Genomic DNA, 16,290 nt, shown 5'->3' with positions numbered 1-16,290 from the left:
CGAGGTGGCCTTGCATCATTTGTTGTGGAGGAGTTGTTCAGCTAGTCCTCAGGTCTTTTTCAGAGACAGTTGTTCCATAGGTATCTGTAAATTTGGTGTGTCCTTGGTAGAGTGAGTAGGGTCTTTCTGTGCCACCATCTTGAACCACCTCTCTGTTCTGTGGTTTTTAAATCCTCCTTTCTCTTTCCCACTTTGATTTTCCCTTTCTTCACTAACATTTGTTATACTCCACTAATAATGGATATAGGCTATGCTGAATCCCTATGTCAAAAAGTTCAAAATTTTCAGAAATAGCTAAACATTTCCCAAAATAAGGTCTGTTATTATCTCCCTTTTTTTTTTATAAATGGAGTTTCTCACATATTCTTATAAAGTATAAATAATATAGTTTTTTATTTATAGAATAGACTTCTCTAGGGGCCCCTGGATGGCTCAGTCGGTTGAGAGTCTACTCATGATCCCAGCGTCCTGGGATCAAGCCCCACATCGGGCTCTGTGCTCAGCGGGAAGCCTGCTTCTCCCTCTCCCTCTGCCTGCCTATCTGCCTACTTGTGATCTCTCTCTCTCTATGTCAAATAAATAAATAAAATCTTTAAAAAAAATAGACTTCTCTATACTCATAAAAACACCTGGAACAAATTTTACATTTTTCTAGATGATTACTGATTATGGCAACATGCTACAAATATAGCTATGTACAGGAAAGAGATCTGATCATATTCACAGCAGTAGACTTGAAAACTTCTAAGTCACCTATGAGTTATGTTCATTGCCTCTCCATAAAGAAGTGATAAATAAGTACCTACAAATGCTGCTAAACAATGTTAAGTAGTTTCCCTTTCCAGTAAACTGGTGTCTTCTTTTCTCACCTATCGCTCAGAGAATCTTTTCTTTTTTTTTAAGTTTTTTAAGTGAACTCTACCCCCAATATAGGCTCGAACTCACAATGCCAAGATCAAGAATCTCATGTTCTACCAATTAAGTCAGCCAAGCACCTTGAATCTTTTCTTTCTGAAGTAGAATCTTTCAGAAAAGAAGATCCAAAAAGCCAAATAGCTGTTACTGCACCTTACTTATATTTTGATTAATTATATATTTGCAAAAGCACACTGTTCCCACTCTTAAAGAGAAAATATTCGAGTTTTCTTTCCCTCTTAAGGAAAATACACATTCCTTATTATTTTCCTTTACACGATCAAAAAATCCTCAACCTAAATGAGTTCACATTTTTTTTTCAGTGAAGATGATAGGTAGGCAGCAGCTCCCTATTCTTTCTCTACAAGATTTTACTGAGTTAACCTTGTATAGGGTAACTGGAATCTAAGATGATGAACCCAGAGTACTTGCCTTTCCAGTCTTCTCCATGCTTCTGTAACTAGCGCTGCAACCAGGTCATGGGCTTCAGTAGCACACCTCAATAAAATCAAGAGAAAATCATTTTCCATACATAAACACTTTTAAATTATTAAAAACAATTATGCAAGGGGCGCCTGGGTGGCTCAGTCGTTAAGCGTCTGCCTTCGGCTCAGGTCATGATCCCAGGGTCCTGGGATTGAGCCCCGCATCGGGCTCCCTGCTCAGCAGGAAGCTTGCTTCTCCCTCTCCCACTCCCCCTGCTTGTGTTCCCTCTCTCGCTGTCTCTCTCTGTCAAAAAAATAAATATTAAAAATAAATAAATTTAAAAAAATAAAAACAATTATGCAAGTAAGAATTATAATGCAAAAGTGAATCTCAAGTTCTCGTACTCTTACACAGTCCTTATTTCTGGTCCATTCCCTTTTCAGTATTCTCTTTCCTTGATGCAATATAATAAACACCTACATTTTATCCCATGCCTCTCTCATTCTTTTATCTGTTCAATGCCTTCCACTAAACAATGAAAATGTTCAATGATACATATTATGTTAAAAGTACACATAATATATATTAATTTGCTCTGATTACAAAAATATTTTTATAGGAGAGAGTTTGTAAAATAAAGAAAAACTTGAATAGGGTACTAAAAATCATTTATAGGTCTGTACTAATAAATAACCACCATCATTAGTTTGGAACATTTTATTCCAGTTATCTTTTCTACACACATATGAAATACACATATTTCTTTTACACTTTTATATTCTGCCTTTTTCAATAAGTTAACATTATATTATGGACATTTGTCCATGACATATTATTCACAACAATTTTTATTTATTTTTTTTAAAGATTTTATTTATTTGAGAGAGAGAATGAGAGAGAGAGAGAGAGCACATGAGAGGGGGGAGGGTCAGAGGGAGAAGCAGACTCCCTGCTGAGCAGGTAGCCTGATGCGGGACTCGATCCCGGGACTCCAGGATCATGACCTGAGCCGAAGGCAGTTGCTTAACCAACTGAGCCACCCAGGCACCCCACAACAATTTTTAAACATTGTATACTATTCCCTTACGTGAATATAATATCATTTAAACACACACCTACTTTTAGAATTTTAGTTTTTCAATATTATAAAAAATGTTGAGATGAATATCAATGTACAGTGACCTTTATATGCATCTTGGATTACTTTCTTAGGATAAATCCTAGAAGCAAAATTATTGGATCCAGGGTATTTTTATAGTTTTTGATATATATTGTACCACCAGAGCACATAAGAGTCCCTCTTCCAGTATATCTTCATTAACAATGAATACTTTCTATATAACTAAAACACATATACTGTATTTTGTATGTATAAAAATCTCTTTTTAACCAATTTCAACATCTTTATAATGTTAAGGCTATATTAGTTTGTCTCCTAAAAATCAAAGACTTTCAGGTTGAGCCATGAAGCAAAATTGAACTACATGCTGTTTTTAAAACTTGAAAATAAAATTATATTTTATTCTTGAAATCCTTCCATTATTAAAATATGACTTAGAAGGGAAACATAGGAATATAGTTTTTAGACAAATCATCACCAAGCAGCATTTCTCCATCTGCCGAACAGACATGAGTCTGATGAGGTATTTAACACAATGTTTTGGTAAGTTGGAACCTGACCTCGCTTAGATATTTATAACATATATTAACATATTAAAGGCTCTGAAGAGTCCTGCAAAAAAGACTTGTTTAATTTTGTCTTATTCATCATTTTCCAAGTTAATACAACCACTGAGAAAGCAAATGTATACTGATATACAGGTTGGATAATCATGTGAGAAAACTGCTGTTTTTCCATGAAAGAGACAAAGAGACTTATTGCAACTTTTGTGTGTTATTTTTCTCTTATATATCTGCTAAATACTTTATTTGAAAATCCATTTCTTCTGCAGGCTGGATTCCCTTGCAAACAATGTAAAATTTCTTTTTTTTTTTTGTTTTCCCAGCTTTACTGAATTATGATTAACAAAAATTGTATGTATTTAGGTTGCACAACAGGATATTTGATATACATATACAATGAATATCCTCTAAACATCTTAAAAATATTAGATGATCAGGAAAACTATTTACAGAAAAAACCGCAGTTTTTCATTTTAAAGAGATTTTTAGAAAATTAAGATATAAAAATAAACTACAATCATTTCTATAAAATCTAAAAGTACATTACTTACTGTTGTGTGATGTACAAGACATTCACCAGAGTATCATCATTCATGAATTCCATTTGACTTGTAGCTAAATTATGAAGAGTAAGAAATTGGGGATGGTCTCTGATACAGTCAACATTTTTTAAAAAGCTGGTCTTCTGCTTTTGAAACTGCCAAAGTATATTAAATGCACATTCCACTTGCTTTTCTGAAAGTATGGCTTTGTTTTTTTCAATAAGATCAAATACTTGCTCTTCATCTGTACACGTAATCATCTGGCTAATTAGTGGTTTACAGCTGCAGGTTCGAAATTGAAACACTCTCCAGGAGAACGGACAAATAGCTCTTAGGCGAAGCATATTTATAAACAATGAGTCTAAAAGGTAATTTTTCATTTACATCACAAATTTTCTTAGGTAATGAAAACCACTTGCAACTAGTAGTCAGGTGCAATACGCTGATAAAAAGGTAACTATTTTTCCTTCACGTATTTTGCTTCCATTATGATAACTCCAAATCCCATTCATTCCAACATGCAGCTTCTGTAAAAGGATTGGTTTAACATGGTTATGCTAATATTATTAATAACAAATTAGTTCCAAAATTCAAAATAAAGTAACAAGCTTTTTCTGCATTAACTAGAGACTTTGGTTTTTTTTTTTTTAAGATTTTATTTATTTCAGAGAGAGAGTACACAAGCAGGGGTGGGTGGGGAGTAGACAGGCCAAGGAAGAGGGAGAAGCAGACTCTCCACTGAGCAGGGAGCCCGATGTGGGGCTCAATCTCAGGACCCTGAGATAATGACCTGAGCTGAAGGCAGATGCTCAACCAACTGAGCCACACTGGCACCCCACTAGAGACTTTGTTCTTAGTCTGAAGCAAACAGCAGGATTTGGTCCGAAACTAAGTGTCCAGGAAAAGGGACTTCTTTCTGCACTCCATTTAAAAAATGTTTGTTAAATCTGACATATATGTAGTTTTCAAATTTGATCACAAAAGCAGAAGGGAAAAAAATCCTAAACTCAGAACCATCTTTTTAAACAAATGAGTCAAACTATTTGCAACAAATAAATATATCACCTTTAACATTTTTACAAGGAACAGCCATTAATTCAGGGCCATACATTTTTTTTAAAGGTTTTATTTATTTATTTATTTATTTGGCAGAGAGAGACACAGCGAGAGAGGGAACACAGCAGGGGGAGTGGGAGAGGGAGAAGCAGGCTCTCCGCGGAGCAGGGAGCCTGATGCGGGGCTCGATCCCAGGACCCCGGGATCATGACCTGAGCTGAAGGCAGACGCTTAATAACTGAGCCACCCAGGCACCCCGAGAGCCATACATTTTTTTTTTAATTTTTTTTTCAGGTGGTTCAGTCAGTTAAGCATCTGCCTTCGACTTGGGTCATGATCCGAGTCCTGGGATGAAGCCCCATGTCTGGCTCCCTGATCAGTGGAGAGCCTGCTTCTCCCTCTTCCTCTGCCCCCCCCCATTCAACTCATGCTCTCTCTCGTTCTATGTCAAATAAATAAATAAAACCTTTTATAAAATAAATGAACAACTAAATTTTTTCAGGGGCACCTGGGTGACTCAGTTGGTTAAGCAACCGCTTCTTGGTTTCTGTTCAGGTCATGATCTCAGGGTGGTGGGATCCAGCCCAGGACCGGGCTCTGCCCTTAGCACCCAGTCAGCCTGAGATTCTTACCCTCTCCCTGCCCCTCTGCTTCCCCCTCCGATTGCACATGTGCACTCTCCCTCTCTCTCTAAAATAAATAAGTAAAATGTTTTTTAAAATTTTTTTTCAGAATAGTTTGTGGTATATTTACTTTCAGGATAATTTCTTGCTCCCTTCTTCCAGTACTCTAAAAGAACTCAAATGGTTTGGTCACTACTGACCTTAGATCAGTTTAAACCAATAAGCAAGATGATTAAAGCTCCAATAAGGACATATAAAGAAATCAAGAAATGTATCAAGACATGATGAAGCAATTTAAGAACCGAAGATAATTATGAAAAAGGATAATTTGTTTTAAAAACATATTATAAATATTTATATTTCTAACTGAGAAACAACAGAAAAGCTGGGACTAAAATCATAGCATCTAACACTTCTGAAACATTTCACAAAGGACTTCTAAAATATATCATTCCATTAAATTCTCTCAACTAACCTACCAGGCAGATATTATCATTTGCATTTTACAGATAAGAAAAGCTATTTTCAAAAAGGTTAAAAAACTATTCTAGTACTTGTGAAGCTGAGACAATCACCCAGTTATTTCAATTCTTTCAACTTGAAACACCTTACATCAAAAAACCAACACTGAAAGATTGCCTCAGACTCCTCTCTATAGCTATGCTAAGCTGTCTGCTCACAAGAACGAAAAAAAAACAGTATTGGTACTTTGTGGCTATCAGTACAGCATGCTGACCAAAGCCAACCTGGGTCACACACATACACAAAAACCCTGCACACAGCAAGAATATCTTCAAGATTCTCCTATCTACCCACAACAGAAAATGGAAGCAGCTCAATGGCTAGAATACCAACACGTCAAGTCCCCAGTTCTGCCCCCAGATAAATGACCTTGGGGAAGTCATTTAACCAAAAAAAAAAAGTTGCTAACAGTGACTAAACAAAAGGGTTTCCTTTTAAATTAGGTTTGGGCCTTGGGACTATGAGTGCAGGGTAAACAGTGAAACCCTGTGTAAATTACAAGCATTCTCCACGCTGGGCGCACAGTAAGCCCTGAACCAATGAAAGTGATCTCCCGCGTCCCCTCTAGCAGTGGGCTCAGCCCTAATTTCCTCCAAGCACTGGAAAAATCCAATACCCGTAAGGAGGTTTTCAGCTAAACCTTGCATCTCAGGACCGAAAAAACGCTGGGTGATAGAAAAGCTGCCGCCGCTACCCGGCCCTGACTTGCAGGTTAAGCTCTTCTCTCAACAAGCTTCAACTTTTCTGGAGGATTCCAGGTAAGTCTGGTCACGATGGCTCATAAGTCAGGACTATTTCTGGTCCCCAACAAGTGACGTAACAGGCTCGGTTGTGGCGTTCCCTCCCGTACCCCCATATCACATAGTTTGCAGCCTTTCCTCGAGAGACATCACCTATCTTCTGACGATCCAGTCCCCAAACCGGAAAAAATGCCGGGACAGCAGAGCGTGCTCAGCGGAAGGCCCGTACTACATGCCCCAGAGGACGCAGCGGCGAGGTCAACGGAATGGACGTCGCCTACGCATTCGCGGGGAATTCTGGGCATTGTAGTTCCACGTTGAGAGACTCTGGGACAACACATTTTAAACTGTTGAAGTTATAGGTGCTTTAGGTCATTGTTTCCCAGTCATCTGAGGTTTTCTCTCAGTCCATGGAAGACTGATTTTTTTAATAATATATAATAAAAAATGGGATGCCTGGGTGGCTCAGTTAGTTAAGCGTCTGCCTTCGGCTCAGGTTATAATCCCAGGGTCCTGCGATCAGTCCCACTTCAGGCTGCTTGCTCAGCAGGGAGCTTGCCTCTCCCTCTGCCTGCTGTTCTTCCTGCTTGTGCACTCTCTCTCTCTCTCTGACAAATAAATAAATAAAATCTTTAAAATATACGTATAATAAAAAATGAATATTTAGAAAATAGAAATTTGAAAAGGTAAACGGAAAAAACACAGGTGGATTTTTGTTTCTTAAAATATTCAACATATATGAAATAAGTGTCAAATGGCTATAAGAGTAAACTCTTACTCTCAGTATCAACCCTTGTGTCATGGTGAGGCCAGTCTTTGGAACCGTACTTTTTTTTTTTTAACAGCTTTATTAAAAATAATTTACACACCAAGCAAATTACCCATTTACAGTGTACAATTCAATGCTTTTCCTCATTTAGTGTTGTGGAGCATCACCACAATTCATTTTAAAATATTTTCATAAGTCCAAAAAGAAACCAGCTAACCAGTAGCAGTCACTTCCCATCACCCATCTCCAACACCATAGACAACCACTAATGGCAGAGCACATTTTGAGTTGCACTGATTTAGATTGTTTGGAAACAGATCAACTGATAACAAATTTGAAGTCTGAGGTTGACCTTAATGCACAGAATAGATAGAGTTTCAGAACAAACATCAGAAAAAGCATAGGGATGAAACTGGGCATAACCTGTGTCAATACCCTTCAGTCAAAGACCTATAATTAAAGTTGGGATTACTGACCAGTTGCAATGAAGCAGAACACACCCCAAGGAGTGTCAAATTAAGAAGGTGTTAGAAAGAACTTATTATGGTATTCAGCCTTGTGTTAAGTGATTTGGGAGAGGCTAAGGGAGCTTTTCTCTGGACTGGATGCTGTGAGGAAGCAGGGATAATTCCATTATTGGGTAACTTAATAAACTTTGTCTATAGGGCAGGAGGAATGAAGTGAGGTTACAGCTGTATTTGATAAAGAGGGAGCAGTCACTCATAAAAGCCAGGATAGGTAGATGTTTGGTGATTTTTTGTGATTTGGACAATGTTCTTGTTTTGGTCTCAGTTCTGTATGATTATGGAATGGTCTTGTCTGTGTCTTGTTCCATCATAGTCAGACAGTGGCCTTGTCTCATGTTGGTGTTCTGTGCAATTGTTCAACAGAATACCAATGCTGAGCTACAAGTGCCAGACCAGCTCCTGGCAACAATAAGGCCTAAATGATAGTGTCAGGACTATCTAGAAGAAAGTAACTATAGTTTTTTCACTGTTGGGACCTGTTCATCTCCTTCTCACCAGTTTGCAAAATTGTAAGGAGACTGGCCTAAGAAACAAATACCAGAAGCTTGCCTTCCTTTGGAATCTTGTTTATGTAAGGAAAGGAAACCCTTTTGTTTAGTCACTGTTAGCAACTTTTTTTTTTTAAAGATTTTATTTATTTATTTGACAGAGAGAGACACAGTGAGAGAGGGAACACAAGCAGGGGGAGTAGGAGAGGGAGAAGGAGGTTTCCCACAGAGCAGGGAGCCCAATGTGGGGCTCGATCCCAGGACCCTGGGATCATGACCTGAGCTGAAGGCAGACGCTCAATGACTGAGCCACCCAGGCGCCCCACTGTTAGCAACTTTTTTCTTTACTTGCAGTCTAGGGCATTCATAAGATATATATATTTATGTATAAATCACACCTGAGAACAAAATTAAGGTAATAATTTAAGTCCATAGCTATAAAATTGTATTCTAGCTAATGATTTAAATCATGAAGAAGCATCTTTTACAAAAGCTAACAAGTGGTTAACAAAGTTTGGCTCTTAATTTCCTCCTAGCAAATGTCAATGCCCTTCAGCCAAAAATCACAAGAAGCCTGCAGTTGAAGTTTATTACTTGTTGCAGCTAACGAAAATGCACACTGCAGGGAATCATTTACTTGCTCAGTAAAAGAGTACTAGAAAGAAACTATTATAGGATTTGGGCTTTGATTGGGTAATTTTGGGGAAGGTCTAAGGAAGAAAATGTTTGCTCTATCTTGGGTGCTTTAAGGAAGCAGGGCAATTCTATGATGGGGCATCTAATACATCTAACAATAAGAAAAGCAGACTATGTGGGGATAAAGCTGAAATTGGTAAAGAAGTAGCATTCACTCATTTAATGAGAGGTGTATTAGGTATTTTGTGTGGAACAGTGACCTTGTCTGATGTCAATGTTCTGTGAGTTTGTTTATGTCCAACAGGAGGACAAGATGCTTTAAGCCCTGCCAGATTAGTTTGAAATAACATTGAGTCTTAACAATGAGCATTTCTCCAACATCAGAGACTGTTTTTTTTTCCCCCTCACAAATTAATTTGAATGTTTTTCTCCTGGAGTAATTCTGCCGGTAAAAATGTGTTTGTTGTATATAAAACCAACAGCACAGGCAAGAAGAGAAAAAACTAAGTAAATTGGACTTCATCAAAATTTATTTTTTTTAAAGATTTTATTTCTTTATTTGTCAGAGAGAGAGAGCACAAGCAGGGGGAGTGGGAGAGGGAGAAGCAGGCTCCCCACTGAGCAAGGAACCTGATGAGGGGCTCCATCCCAGGACCCTGGGATCATGACCTGAGCCAAAGGTAGACGCTTAATGACTGAGCCACCCAGGTGCCCCTGACTTCATCAAAATTTAAAACTTTCATTCATCAAAGAACACTATCAACAGAGTGAAAAGGCAACCCACAGAATGGGAGAAAATATTTGCAAATGATATATCTGATAGATTAATATCCAGAATATATGAAGAACTCATACAAATCAGTGACAAAAATTTTTCTCAATGGGCAAAGGACTTAAACAGACATTTCTCCATGGTCACAGGCACATGAAAAAATGTTCAACATCACTTATCATTACGGAAATGCAAATCAAAGTACAATGAGAGACCACTTCACACCGAATAGGATGGCTATTACTAAAAAATCAGAAAATAACAAGTGTTGGCAAGGATGTGGAGAAACTGGAACCCCTTGTTGTGTATTACTGGTGGGAATGTAAAATGGTGCAGCTGCTGTGGGAAAACAGTATGGTGGTTCCTCAAAAAATTAAACAGAATTATCATGTAATCTAATAATTTTATTTCTGAATACTCAAAAGAATTAAATGCAGGAACTTGAGCAAATATTTAAACAGCAACGTTCACAGAAGCATTATCTATGATAGCCAAAATGTAGAAGCAACCCAAGTGTCCACTGACAGATAAATGGATTAAGAAAACGTCATATATACATATAGTGGGATTTTATTCAGCCTTAAAAAGAAAGGAAATTCTGACACATGCTACAACATGGATGAACCTTGAAGACACTATGCTAAATGAAAATATAAGCCAGACACAAAAGAACAAATATTCTATGATTCCCTTCATATGAGGTACCTAGAGTAGTCAAATCCATAGAAACAAAAAGTAGAATAGCAGTTACTAGGAGATGTGGGGAAAAGGTAATGGAGAGTTGTTCAGTGGGTATAAAGCTACAGTTTTGCAAGACAAAAAGTTCTAAAGATTGATTTCACAAAGTGACTATACTTAATGCTACTGAACAATACACTTAACAATGGCTAAGATTGGGGCACCTGGGTGGTTCAGTCAGTTAAGCCTCTGGTCATGATCCCAGAGTCCGGGTCATGATCCTGGAGTCCAGGTCCCCCGTCAGGCTCCCTGCTCGGTGGGGAGTCTGCTTCTCCCTCTGCTCTCCTCCCCGCCGCCTCCTGTGCTCACTCTCTCTCAAATAAATAAATAAAATCTTTTTTTAATATTTTATTTATTTATTTGACAGAGAGAGAGAGAGCAAGAGAGGGGACACAAGCAGGGGGAGTGGGAGAGGGAGAAGCAGGCTTCCCGCTGAGCAGAGAGCCTGATGCAGGGCTCAATCCTAGGACCCTGGGATCATGACCTGAGCCGAAGGCAGACCCAGGCGCCCCTAAATAAAATCTTTTTAAAAAATAGCTAAGATTGTGTATTTTACTACAATTAAAAAAAAAGGTATTCTTAAAAAGAAAAGGGCAACCTCACTGGCAATAAGGAAATTACAAAATAAGATGATACCATTCTTTCACCCATTAAATTGGCAAAAACTAAAAAAAATGGAAAACTTCATGAAGGAAAAGAGCCATTTTTATATAATCTTAAAATGCTTCAACCTTTCAGGATACTAATCGGGTATTATATGTCACATTGAAAAGTGTACATATTCTGAGATGCATTAATCTCACTTCTGGCTCTTTCCTGCATATTTATAAGCATCAATACATAAGGATATATGTAAAAGATGTTTATTACAGTATTGTTTGTATAACCAAAACTTGAAACAACTGAAATGTCCAAGAGAAGAATGGCTGGATATATTGTAGTATATCCATACTATGGAATTGGTATATAGATACCAAAAAATGCTCATAATATATTTTTATGCAAACAAAAGCATTTTAAGAGTAATATGTGTGATGAGATCTCATTTTTGTTGAAGGAAGGGAGAGAAAGTTTTAAATGTCAGTACAGGAATAGAAAAGAATATTATTGGGTATCTCAAGGGAAAGGAATTAGAAAAAGTTAGGGGACAATTATTTTTAAACCTCTATGGAATGTTCAGAATTTTACAATACCTTATATTATTGTAAAATATATGTGACAATAAGCATGTATTTTTGAAAAGTTTAACATTTTTGATGATATGATTGGTGATATAGAAGAAAATAAGAACAAACAATAATTTGTCATTTTCTGTGGGTAGAAACGAAATTTTTCATTCTTCTAAAAATAGGTAAGTTGGGGTGGGCTCAGTCAGTGGAGACTATGATTCTTTTTTTTTTTAAGATTTTATTTATTTATTTGAGAGAGAGAGTGAGAGAGCACACAAGCAGGGGGAGAGGCAGAGGGAGAGGAAAAGGGAGAAGCAGCCTCCCCGCTGAGCAGGGAGACTGATGCAGGGCTCGATCCAAGGACCCCTGGACCATGACCTGAGCCAAAGGCAGATGCCCAACCAGACTGAGCCACCCAGGTACCTGAGACTGTGACTCTTGATCTCAGGGTTCAAGCCCCATATTGGGTATAGACATACTGAAACATAAAATGTTTAAAAAAATAAATTGGGGTGCCTGGGTGGCTCAGTTGGTTAAGTGTCTGACTTTTGTTTTTGGCTCAGGTCATGATCTTGGGGTCCTGAAATTGAAACCCGCATGAGGCTCCACCCTCAGCAGGGAGTCTGCTCAGGATTCTCTCTCTTCCTCTCCCTTCGCCCCTCCCCCACCCCGGCAAATAAATAAATAAATCACTAAAAATAGGGCACCTGGGTGGCTCAGTGGTTAAGCGTCTGCCTTTGGCTCAGGTCATGATCCCGGGGTCCTGGGATCAAGTCCCACATCAAGCTCCCTGCTCAGCGGGGAGCCTGCTTCTCTCTCCGCCCCCTCCACTCCCCGCCCCCCTCCCCCCCCCCCCCCGGCTCATGTTCTCTCTCTCTCGCAAAAATAAATAAAAATACTCTTTTTTTTTAAAGATTTTATTTATTTATTTGACAGAGAGACACAGTGAAAGAGGGAACACAATCAGAGGGAGTGGGAGTGGAGAAGCAGGCTTCCCGTGGAGTGGGGACCTCGATGTGGGGCTTGATCCCAGGACCCCGGGATCATGACCCTAGCCGAAGGCAGCTGCTTAACGAGCCACTCAGGCGCCCCAATAAAAATACTTTTTAAAAAAATCTCTAAAAATAATAAAATAATGGTAAATTAATTGAAGTAGCCCAGCCCAGCAACTTCCCCTCTTTCGGTATCAGACTCCCATTTTTCACACTACAAAGACTGAAATGACCTAGGCTAGGCCAAATCTAGTACTTCAGGCCCACAGCCTACTAGATGGGTAATGCTATCTGCTGTGATAAAGAAAGCCCAACGTCAGTGGTTTACCTAACATAATTTGATTTCTTTTTTAATTCTATTAGCTAACATATAGTACATCATTAGTTTCAACTGTAGAGTTCAGTAACTCATCAGTTGCGTATAACACCCAGTGCTCATCAGGTTACATGCCCTCCTTAATGCCCATCACCCAATATCTCCATCCTCCCATCCGCCTCCCATCCAGCAACCCTCAGTTTGTTTCCTATAGTTAAGAGTCTGTCATGGTGGGGCACCTGGGTGGCTCAGTCGTTAAGCGTCTGCCTTCGGCTCAGGTCATGATCCCAGGGTCCTGGAATTGAGCCAGGCTCCCTGCTTGGTGGGAAGCCTGCTTCTCCCTCTCCCACTCCCCCTGCTTGTGTTCCCACTCTCGTTGTGTCTCTCTCTGTCAAATAAATAAATAAAATCTTAAAAAAAAAAAAGTCTCTCATGGTTTTTCTTCCTCTCTGATGACTTCCCTCCCTTCCCCTATGGTCCTCTATGCTGTTTCTTATATTCCCTCCCTTCCCCTATGGTCCTCTATGCTGTTTCTTATATTCCACATGAGTGAAACCATATGATAACTGTCTCTGATTGACTTATTTAGCTCAGCATAATACCCTCCAGGTCCCTCCATTTCGACATAAATGGTAAGTATTCATCCTTTCTGATGGCTGAGTAACATCCCATGCATATATACCACATATTTATCCATTCATCTGTTGATGGACATCTTGCCTCTTTCCACAATTTGGCTATTGTGGACATTGCTGCTATAAACATTGTGGTCCAGGTGCCCTTTAGGATCAACATAATTTGATTTCTTGATCATATCACATTCCAACGTGGATATCCCTTGTCAGTGGAGGAATTTTCACTATATGGAGATTCAGGAAACTATACTTCTTTTATAATCTCCCAGGGCCTTAAAACTCTCTGGATCCAGCTAACAAAAATAGGAAGAAAGGACACAGAGAAGACATAGCACTTTGTAAACATCTTGGCCTGGATGTAATATACATAATTTTCACTTATTTTCCACTGATGAGAAGTATTCACCTATCCTCACTTAGATGCAAGGGGACAGCTAAAAAAAAAAAAATGTAGGCAGGTCAGATACTTGCCAGCAACACCCCTCACTACGGTAAGTGGGAGTACAAATTTTGGGGCTGTCACTAGAGTGCTAATCAAAGACTTCTCTGGAGTTTTATAATTGGAGCTGGCAGCGACTTAGATTATTAAAATGTGAGGTAACCTCTTTAGTCTAGAGAATGTAGCCAAAAAACAGGTAAGTCAAATTAGACGAGAGGCAAGTTCCCTGATATTCAATCTATTCTTTCTTCTCTGTATTAGTTATCCATTGCTATTGTAATAAATCTTCCCAAGACATAGTGACCTAAAACAACATTTATCATCCCACAGTATCTGTAGGCCAGAAGTTCAGAAGTAGTTTAGCTGAGCAGTTCTGGCTCACAGTTTCTTATGTGGCGGAAGTCAGTTATCAACAAGGACTATAGTCATCTGAAGCCTTAACGAGGTGGGAGGATTGCTTCCAAACGGCTCACTCACATGGCTTTTGACAGGAGGACTCAGCCCTTTCTGACTTTTGCCAAGAAGCCTTTCTTGTCACATGGCCTTCTCCATAGTCCGCTTAAGCATCTTCTTGACATGGCAGTTGATTTTCCCTTGAATGAGTGATCCAAGAGACACAGTGAGGAGGAAATCAAAATGCCTTTTATGACCTACTCTCCAAAATCACACTGTCACTCTGCCTTTTACTATCCATTAAAAGTCACATTAGAGAATTTATAGACATTTTAAAGTCACCACACTGTGCAACAGTTGTTTCACGAAGCAATACATTCCTAATTTTACCTAAACTAGCTCAAGTTGGGTTTATTTGCAAATGAGAGCTCTCACCAATACTGGAATCACAAGGCATATACATTAAGAACATTGTACAACCACTTCAGAAAATTCTTTGGAAGTATTTACCAAAACTGATCCTACCCATATCCTAAAACCTAGCAATTCCATTCCTAGGTGTATTTCCAACATATAAGTGAAATATATGTTCTCTAATACACCAGATACAAGAATGTTCACAGCTTTATTCAATAAGAGCTAAAATTCAAAAACAAAACAAATATCCATCTAAAGTAGAACAGATAAATAAATTGTGCAATACCCATTGTGATGGTTTTGTGTCAACCTGACTGGGCCAAGGGCTACCTAGATTAAACATTTATTTATGGGTGTTTCTGTTAGGATGTTTCCGGGTGAGATTAGCATTTGAATTCGTGTGCTGCTGCTCACGGGCAGCACAGGCAATGCCTTAAGATGGGATGGGGATATGGAGGGGGATTGTCCTCTCAGTTTTACCGCTCTTAAAATTGGTCCAGGGGCGCCTGGGTGGCTCAGTCGGTAAGAGTCTGCCTTCTGCCTTCGGCTCAGGTCATATGGGATCGAGCCCTGCATCGGGCTCCCTGCTCCACGGGAAGCCCGCTTCTCCCTCTCCCATTCCCCCTGCTTGTGTTCCTTCTCTCGCTGTGTCTCTGTCAAATAAATAAATAAAATCTTAAAAAAAATTTTTTTAAATTGGTCGAGACCCTTACATATATCACATGCCCAACTGTTGCTTATAATTTACCTACCTTAAATGAGTGAAAAATCTTTCTATACAATAACAAAATCTAAGTCCCTTTAGCTAGTTCCTTTAAAACTCATTTACCCCACGTCCCGTGTCCCCACAAGGATTGTCGTCAGCCCGCCTCCTTCCAAATACAGAGGCATTTATTTTTTAACCCAATCTAGGGATGCTTGCCTCTTAAAACAATTAAAACACAATATGTCCTATTTTCCCTAGAGAGCCCTGGATTTGGAGTCAAAGATTTGCTTTGGTATTTAGGAACAGTGTATTTAGCGGAGGGAGGAGGTACTTAACCTTCCTGAGCCTCGAATTCCTTATCCGTAAAACAAGCATTAATAACCTATATCATGGTGTTGCTGTGAGGATTTTAAAGGAGAGCCTCAATGCCTTATGTAATTTCCTCTTTTCCTCAACTAGCACTTTGTTCGTTTCTGTTTTTTAAAACTTGTGTCACAGCGTTAACTGGAAGCTGAAATGGAAGCTCCTTAAAGGTAGGGCTTCCTTCCCAATACTCTGGCAGAGAATGAATACATGTTTACTGGATGAAGCACTTCATTTCACTAAGAATATGGCATTTTGACGGTTACAAACGTTCCCAATCAACTCACACCAGAAGCATTTACTACCTATGAACTAGGTATTTAACAGGTACCAATATCCTGGAACTCCAGGCTTAGGTGACGCAAGCAAGAGAACAACACCAGGAGATGCGGTCAACGGGTGACGTACTTCCTGCGCGACGAT

The 16,290-nt window shown here is 39.0% G+C and overlaps 1 protein-coding gene across 5 annotated transcripts in view; it reads right to left on the bottom strand.

Moving 5' to 3' along the window:
- Positions 1-6,724, bottom strand: part of FASTKD1 (FASTK mitochondrial RNA regulator 1) — a 43,658-nt gene extending 36,934 nt beyond the window's left edge. For 3 of the 5 annotated variants that reach the window (XM_088021646.1, XM_028125197.2, XM_028125228.2), the window contains exons 1-3: positions 6,661-6,724; positions 3,576-4,093; positions 1,348-1,413 (exon numbers count right to left, since the gene is read on the bottom strand). In XM_088021646.1, the coding sequence (XP_087877772.1) occupies positions 1,348-1,413; positions 3,576-3,946 (437 nt within the window). In that variant the 5' untranslated portion in view covers positions 3,947-4,093; positions 6,661-6,724. Of the gene's footprint in view, positions 1-1,347; positions 1,414-3,575; positions 4,094-6,383; positions 6,587-6,617 lie in introns of those variants that run through there. The other 2 variants (XM_028125207.2, XM_028125215.2) reach the window with 2 other exon arrangements.
- Between the last annotated feature and the right edge of the window lie 9,566 nt (positions 6,725-16,290).

The sequence above is a fragment of the Eumetopias jubatus genome, unplaced genomic scaffold (assembly GCF_037043125.1).
Source record: "Eumetopias jubatus isolate StellerSeaLion01/CBP00866 unplaced genomic scaffold, mEumJub1_p1.0 scaffold_3, whole genome shotgun sequence".
Classification (NCBI taxonomy): Eukaryota; Metazoa; Chordata; class Mammalia; order Carnivora; family Otariidae; genus Eumetopias; species Eumetopias jubatus.
The sequence above is the reverse complement of the archived record's forward strand: the minus strand, read 5'-3'. Positions and strand labels throughout refer to the sequence as shown.